The sequence below is a fragment of the Nestor notabilis genome, unplaced genomic scaffold (genome assembly GCF_000696875.1).
Source record: "Nestor notabilis isolate BGI_N333 unplaced genomic scaffold, ASM69687v1 scaffold17654, whole genome shotgun sequence".
NCBI lineage: Eukaryota > Metazoa > Chordata > Aves > Psittaciformes > Psittacidae > Nestor > Nestor notabilis.
Window position 1 is genome coordinate 23,929 of NW_009926199.1, and position 8,771 is coordinate 32,699.

The following is an 8,771-nucleotide window of genomic DNA, read 5'->3' on the forward strand; positions in this document are numbered from 1 at the left end:
GGAGGGAGGGAGAATGAATCCACCTTTCTGAGGGTGGTTAACTGAGCCACATGTAAGAGAAGACTGTAACATGGTCATATTTTACTTGATTTGTACTACTTCCTAGAGTTCAGACATCATTTTTCCTATCTGTTCAAATCCACTTTTATTTCTTGGGAGGCCTGGGACCATGTAACACATCTCTGTTACTCAGACAGTATTCTTCATGTCTCTTACTTTGCCCAAATAAGCAACAAAAGCTCATTGATTTCTGGTCAAAAAAGAAATAAGTATTACTTTTAGATGGAAGAACTTGACACCACTGAAGAGCTGATTTTTTTTTCCCCGATTTAATTTTCCCATATAAATAGTCTTGTCATCATATTTGCTGAAATACTTTTCAGTCAAAAAACAAGTTATTTCCAGGCTTGCTTCCTTTTAGTTGTTAGGTGCCCTACTCCTTCCCCTTTTGGTCTGTGGCAAACACACACAGGTCAGACCACAGAATAATCAAATTTAAAAAGAAAAAGAACTACAGTAATATATCCTGAGAACTAATTTCCTTATGTTTCTTCTGTTGGAATAGATGCAGTTATTACATCCTATTAAAAAATCACATTTAGTTTCAGTTTACATGCAAGGCTACCAAACTGTGTGATGTTTGGTTTCCAGATCACTGCAGGATGACCCACCACTGCCCTGACGTTATTTAGTATGAAGGACGGTGGTAGCTACTACCATTGCCAACAGCAGCACTGGCACAAAACCAGTATTAATAGCTCCGAGGCTCACACGATGGTTTCAATGAAGTTCCAAAACAAAATGAGAACTATCAGAATAGAACAATTCTTCTAAATGTGTTCCTTTTTGCTGAAGTGTACACAGATGCTATGTTACAACTTAATTTTCTTTTTTAAGATGTAATATTAATATGGCTGAGTTTTATGTCAACATTATGCCACACCTTGGCGGCCAAATGTTGATAATGAATAAGTTTCAGAAAATTTCTGTAGTTTTACATGCATACAAAACATTTCCCAAACAAGTAAGAATAGCACATATCAATTTTTCACTAGTGAAACATCTGTAATTTTAAAGAGGCTATCATTTGTATTTGCACTATGGTATTTTCACACATGAGCCATCAAAACCCATCTGAGTTTGCTTTCCGAAATGAAAGGACCACACAGCAAGGACCTCACCTGTTCCCTGGGGAAAGAAGCAAATCTGGGGTGTCCTGAAGAGGTGCAGGAGCAGCCGACAGGTCATCCTTGCCCCAGGCTCAGCATCTGGATCTCCACAGGCTATGGAAGATGGGATGTGGACATAAAGCATCTGCCCAGGACCTTGCAAGTCCCAATGGCAGACTTGGAAATGTTCTACCTCACAGCCTCGTTTTAAATGGGAATACAAAAATTTAATCAACATTTATGGCCTTGAGTGATTAAAAACCAGGAAAGAACAGTATGATTTTTGGTAAGCAAGAGATGTAAATATGGCAGAAAATAATGCATGGTTAAAATGGCTTTTGACAGTCAAAGCAGAAATAAGAAACTGAAATCTAAGCAGTAAGTGAAAAGAAATATGTGAAGTGGCCAACAAAGAGGACCACAGCTAGAGTACTCCAGGGCTGCAGGCAAGGACAATGAGGTTAGAGGGAAAAAGCGATATCAGGCAGACTGATGCCAGAAGGAGATGCACAACCTGAGCAGATCTGGCTGACATTTGAGCATACAGCATAGAGCAGAAGAGAGTTGTGAGCAAACTTGAAGATGCATAACATAAGGGGACAGTGTGCTGCCAGCAACTCTGATACCACTTGTCACACAGGGGTTCTCTGATCTGGCTTGGAATTGCTCCTTTTGGGAGCTGCAGGGACACACATGCTGCAACACACAATAGGTGGCATTCCATACAAGAATGCAGTTCAGAACACTCTACTGATTCAGTCAATGGAGACTTCTTAAAATGAAGGACTTAAGTTTTTCTCTTAGTATTTTCTTACCAGCTGCAAGAAGAGAAGGCAGTGCAACATGCTGAACTACATCTTCCAGAGAAAAGCACTGCCTGGCAATCAGTATAGCAATGAAAGTGGCCAGGGAATCGTGAAATGACAGGTCACTCACCTGAAAGGAAAAACATTGCAAGGGTTCACGTAACAGCACACACACCACTGCCACAACTATTAAGGATAAACATTAAAATGTTTACACATAGGTATTTGTCTCTAATTTTAATGCATTTCCCAAATAATTTACGGCAAATACTGATCATTTTTAAATTAATTTTAACAAATACCTACTTCAAATATCACAAATTCTGAAATAAAAAGCATTACCTTTATAAAAACTTCAGAAAATTTTATCATTGTATAAAAACTGATAACATCAATACTCATTCCTTAGCTTCAGGACAAGAATATGTCCCAAATATACACAGCTTCAATCTGTAATCAGTAATTAAACTATAGATAAATATATCGAATTGGATAATGGATAACATAAGTAACCGTAACCCTGCTGACTTTAATACGACTACAGTAAGTTACATCAGGTGAGGAAGGAACAGCAAAAGTATACCACCCCTTCTACAATCTAAGATCCAACACCAAAGCAGGTATTTAAAATAAGATAGGGATAGTTATTTGCACATCTCTCAACATTTTAGAAAAGTATACAGACATGCCTGCTCCTATATTCTATAATAAAGAAAAGAAAAAATTTACAAAGAGGAAACTCCAAGCACTGCCCAAATTCTATATTAACCCTGAAGATGTAGGAAAGAATAAAAACCCATCAGGAATCTCATTAAAAGCCTTGAAAACTCAAATGGATACAGGACCAAACTTGTGCTCCATCTTTTGTATTGAATGGAAACCTTACTACACCCTTAAGTGCAGCCTAGGTAAATAGGTTTAACAGGTACTTCAGAAGATATTGAACTTACATCTACACTGCAGAGCAGATCGTTGAACCCCCAGACATGATTTGAAGAGCAGCAAAGAGCTTTTACAACCCCTAACCACTCTGAGCTAAGAACCGTGCAGCACGCCGTCAGCTCTGCGCAGAGGTTTGCTATGTCATTAATCCTAGGGAAGAAGAGTAATACAAGAGCAAGATATTTTGTAAAAAATAAATATTTAGGTCAAAGCAGATCAGTGCAGAAAAAAATTGTGTTTCCTCACTTAAGGTGGGATTTTACGCCTAAATGTGATTATGCTACTGTACATATAATCTATTGTTATTCACTTACGGACAACTGAAGCATTTTCAGGAAAAAAAAATCAATACATGACTTGTACCCCATAACTTGCAGCCATCCAATCTACAGTAGCAGAGGGCCTTTAGTTTGTGTAAACCCTACTTGGTATACCCTGTGTTCCCACCAGTTTCTCTGCTGGTGCTGAACAGCCCAGGAAGAGGGACGGAGCACCCCAACCCCCGCTGCCTGCAGCCCACCACAGCAGATGGCCTGCTACAGGGGCACACTCCAGCCTTCCCTCAGCGCTGCCACATGAACAGCAACTCCATTCCCTTTCATGCAAAAATGTGACAGGAAAGCAGTGCATGTGGTGCACATCTCCCAGCGCCCAGGTCAGCAGTGACAGACATCCCACTGCAGGAGCCCTCCCGCTCTGTGCCAGGCCAGCACTACTACTCAGGAGGAAGGAAAGTCACAGAATCAATTGACATTGATGAATTTTACTTCACAGATCACGTACTGTGTGATTCGGTGTATGATTCAGAGTTATGTAACATTTTAAAAAAACAGAGCAGAGTTGACTTATGCCAGTGCAAGTTATTTTTATTCTGTTGCACTGTGAAACTCGTTTGGCCACATTTAGATGTTCCCCTTTGTTGCTCTTACAAAACTGCTTCCTCTCAGCTGCTCTGCTCAGCCAAGGATGCCCCACATTTCATAGAATTACAGAACAGTCTGGGTTGGAAGGGACCTTAAAGCTTAGTTCCAGCCACCCTGCTATAGGCAGGGACACCTTCCACTAGACCAGATTGCTCAAAGCCCCATCCAACCTGGCCTTGAATACTGGCAGGGATGGGACAATCACAGCTTCTCTGGCAACACATTCCAGTGCCTCACCACCCTCACAGTAAAGAGTTTCTTCCTGCTAACTAATCTAAATCTCCTCTCTTTCAGTTTAAAGCCATTACACCTTGTCCTGTTCCTACAGTCCCTCATAAAACATCCTTCTCTACCTTATAAGCCCACTTTATATATTGAAAGGCTTCAAGAAGATCTCCCTGGAGCCTTCTCTTCTCCAGGCTGAACAAGCCCAACTCTCTCAGCCTCTCTACACAGGAAAGTTGCTCCAGCCCTCTAAACATTTCTGTGGCCTGCTCTGGACCTGCTCTGGACATTTTAGAGATGGCTTTATACTGGGAACAGAGGGAAGGATACCAGAACTGCACACACTTTGGGCAGGAGTCAATCAGAAAAGAAAAAAGAAATCCACAATTTCCTTGAGTTTTGCGATATGTCAGTGACCTTAAAAATGGCCATTAGCTACTACTGTACCAAGGCCTAACTATCAAGACCAGGAATTTTTCAATAAAAATTGGAACAGGATCAGAACAGAACACCAAGTTGTGTAAAAGCAATACTGGTGCTGGAGGCAGGGGTAAAGGCCAAATTAGTGTCTGTTTCACCCTGCATCACAGACTGCAAAACGGAAAACCAGGGTAGAACCATTCAGCATTGCAGTGCTTCACTTGCACAGGAAGGCCGAGTTTATGTGCTTATATGCTGGAAGGAGGAAGCAACTGAGAGAAGAACACCTGAATTATGAAAGAAACAGTGTCAGTGTAAAACCTGACACTGATATTGTTTTACTGCAAGGGTTCTTCACTATACTTCCTGTCTGAATCTTCACATCATCTAAAAAGATCTAACAGAGACTTCAGATCCAAGAAGCGTTATGCTGGATCAGACCAAAGCTCCACCTGGCAGTGTCAGGAGCCAGCACCTGCTGGTGTTGGAAGAAAACTGCTCCCAGCAGTGCTGTGGAAGTGCAGGTCTCATCTAAATTCTAATCATGGGGGATCAACTTGAACTGTGTACCCCAAGGCCCAAGCTACTCTCAGAACGTAACAGGCAGCTCTTATACCTCTAGTAACTTCTAGCCAATAAAACTCCTAATACTGCATACAAAGATGAAATCCATAAGTAGTAAATTACACATTTAATAAATGAAACACTGATTGCATCAGGAGAAGGAAGTGACCTAATGCAGAACCCTCCCTCATTTACAGGCTTCTCATGAGCAAAGATTGTGCTGAGCTGTTCTGGCTGAAACAGCCCAACTGCTCATATGAAAAACTTACTAACTGCCTCACAGTGAGTACTTTCTACTTGTTACTCCCTTCCGTTAAAATGTGCAGGTTGATTTACTGAAATAACTTAGAGAAAACAATAAATTTTCAGCAACCAGAAAGAATAATGAATGAAAACAATCGCCAAAGAGACACAAAACAGAAAGGCGAGAGGAAACCTCATAGACACCTTGTAAAAATCCATCCATTTCTAATTCTGGCATGGTTTTGCCTTACCTTCCTGCATCTTGGTGCCCCATGCACACGTTCATCAGTGCATTGCAGACAAAGCTGTAGCGGTTGGCAGCGTTATCACTCAGGATCTTGCCCAGCATTGAGTAGTTAATGCTGTGAGCAGAAGGATTCTCAATAAAATCTAGCATGAACTCTGGGTCCCACAGTAAATTGGAATTTGAAGGCTGAACATTGCTGTATATCGTTTGCTTCACCTTAGAACAGGCACTACTGAGGACCAAAAGAAGAGAGAGTTGTGAAAAAGAGTACTTTGTGGGAATGCTGTTTAATATGCCACATGGCATTAGAAAATTCTAGTTTGGTTACCATCCTGTATGTGCTTGCAAACTCATTTTTGATAAGGAGCATCTACCAGAAAACAAGGCTGATAAATCGATTTAATTCAAATTTTCCTGTAAATAAAGTTTTGAGTTTCCAAATCTCTTATACGACATTTCTGTGACTGAAATGGTGAGCACCTGGACAAGGACCACCCATTCATTCCTTACTAGCAATAACTTCCTGAAGTATCAGACGCCTCTGAAGGGAATGGTAACAGTACTTCATAATGCTGCTTCCTGTAACCACACAGTGAGCTGCAGTGGTGGTAAAAAGAATTAATTAAGGAAAAAGGAGGAAATGTACCTAAATTTAAAACTCTATATTTGGTAATAATGAGAAATAGCAGAAAACTTTTTGAAAGATTAGATCAGTAAACAGAGAAAAGATACTTAAAGGCCATATTTATGACAAAAGGTCGAGATATGTTCCAGGCTAGGAATGCCTGTATGTTAATTTGCTTTCTTCAGGGCAAAAAAAGGTGTTAATGAAGAACACAAATTTCACACACAAAGTGTAAGCAAAGCAGACTCTGAAACTGTATTTGCACAAGAAGTAATGCTGGGGGAGTGGTCAGGAGATAAGATTTTAAAAAAAAAAAAAAAAAAAAAGGTGAAGGAATGATTTAAAAAAGGGAGTTTAGTGAATACAACTAAATACACCAAGCATATGAAACCAAAACATACACCTCACTTAGTAAAACCCAGTCATGACAAATACTGCAGATGATATCAGAAGCCATTTGCGAAGCACAGCAATATACAGAAGGCAAGTCTCTATATTTAAACATTTAAGAACTGTAATTCATTGTTGGTTCAAACTGACTTAGAGAAATAGCTGGACTTAGTGTGCTGAAACAGGGCAAAGAAAGTTGCCACATACAGACAACCGTTTTGGGGGTTGTTTCAACTGTAGCAAGGAAACCAAGAAGAAAACAAGTGTTACACTATTACCTTATACACAGCTGTTAAGAAAATGCTTACATAAAATTTATTACCAGTTTTCACAGAATTTCTAACTCCACTTATCAGAAAAAAGGGGCTTCAAATCAAGTGCTGTATATCACATATTTAATATATTAAATACCTTAAATATCTGTATATTACTAGATGATGTTTTGATTTTCTATTGTAGGTTAGGATTAATAAATCTTTTTTGTTTTGTTAGTGAACTTCAGGTTTTAGTCAGAAAAATGAACATACAGCTAAGTCACTTCTGTACTTCTATATTTCATGGTTCTTTTACCTAACCTTTCTCATATTAAATGCTACAGTTCCCACGTGTTTGTAAACCTATTAAAATATTAAGGTTATTACTGAGAACTCTTTTCTCGCTCCCTATGAAATGAAAACCACAAATCTGAAATACGCAAAACAAAACCAGGTATATAAACTGGGTATATAAAAGACGGGGAAACAGTAACTGAAGTGGTTTGTAAACTTCACAAGATGATACATATTTACATATGAAAGCTTTCCACACAACCCCCCCGTTTAAAAAGTAAGAGCCAAAAAAAAGCATATGGGTACCTAAAACATCAGGAACTGAACATTTGAGCATAAAATTTCACAAACTCAAACATGTTTGTGCCTCTCCCTACATCAAAAGAAATATTTAATAGAATATTACAGCTGTGTCAGCTAAGATTTTGTTATTTTTCCATCCAGCGTTTTATGTATTACAGCCAATTTTCTGACGCATTATAGGAACTGAATCAGTCACACCACAATCTGTAAAAGCAAAGGTGTGTGGTGAAGGGTCCAGTGCTGCACAGCACAGTTGCCTCAGCAGCGTGATGCCAATGGTCCCTGCATCCCTCGCCTGTTCACCCCATGTCCTGCTCGCTGCTTGCAAAGCAGCCCTCTGAGCTCACCCCTGCACTGTACAGTGGGCTCAGCCTCTGCACTTCCAGAGCATATACCCACATAGTGTGAGGACTTCGCAGATGCAGGGCCACATGCTGTGCTGCCACAGGCCAGACAATTGCATCAGGAAAGGTAAAGCAGCAAAGGCAACAGTATATTTTCCATGGAAAGCAAACCAAACTGAAACCACAGCAGCCCACATTAGTCTACAGGCTAAGCAGTTGTGAGAAAAATCTCATTACCACCCACCTGAAGAGGTCTCCAAACTTGCTTCTCAGGTGACTACAGGACACATACAGATCATAGAGATAAGCTAGAATACATCTTTCTGGGGAAGAACACTCTGAGGGATTAATAACGTGCTTTACCACCCCACATAACCTGCAAAAACAAAAGCATTCTGAGCTTGTTCCAATACACCTTAGAAATGTCTCATGTTGTTACGTATTGAATAAATCCCACCGTTAGCTAGGCAGCATGATGACAGACCTTACACTCAGGGAGCCCAGGGCAGGACGGGAAGAGCAGGAAGGAAATACACAACTCCCCCCTTTTCCTAGGTCACAAAGTGTGCAGGTTCCGCCAGCCCCCAGCAGTGGGAAGCAGGCTGTGGAGGTGAGCCATCCACTAAGCTCAGCCGGGCTCATCTACAGCCTTCCAACAGCACTGTGATAGCTGGTCTCACTCAGTACATCAGCCTAAACATGCTTTTTGCTTAAGAGAGAATACCAAAAATACATGTTGGAAAACTGTAGCTGCCACAAACCCTTCGAAGACTTGTGCGGTTTGCTCCGAGTTGAGGATAAGGCAGGCATGGTAACGCCGCAGAACGGCAACAATGCAGACGCACAGCCCTGTCGTGTAGCTTCCTGCCAGGCTGGACGACTTCAGCAGCAGCTCTGCCTCCACAACACTCAGCTCATTCAACAGCTGAAAACACATACACAAAAACAATGAACCGAAAGTAACTTCCAAGTTAAACACATAAAATATGTGGGGGGAAAAAAAGAAACACCCACCCCCCCCC

The 8,771-nt window shown here is 40.7% G+C and overlaps 1 protein-coding gene across 1 annotated transcript in view; it reads right to left on the reverse strand.

The window, feature by feature from the left end:
• MED12L (mediator complex subunit 12-like) overlaps positions 1-8,771 on the reverse strand; it is a gene marked incomplete at its 3' end in the record, with an annotated part of 36,760 nt that overhangs the window by 23,610 nt on the left and 4,379 nt on the right. The window contains exons 5-10 of the mRNA XM_010013428.1: positions 8,511-8,674; positions 7,994-8,125; positions 5,544-5,771; positions 2,926-3,067; positions 1,985-2,105; positions 1,182-1,283 (exon numbers count right to left, since the gene is read on the reverse strand). Coding sequence (XP_010011730.1) covers positions 1,182-1,283; positions 1,985-2,105; positions 2,926-3,067; positions 5,544-5,771; positions 7,994-8,125; positions 8,511-8,674 — 889 coding nt within the window. The remainder of the gene's footprint in view (positions 1-1,181; positions 1,284-1,984; positions 2,106-2,925; positions 3,068-5,543; positions 5,772-7,993; positions 8,126-8,510; positions 8,675-8,771) is intronic.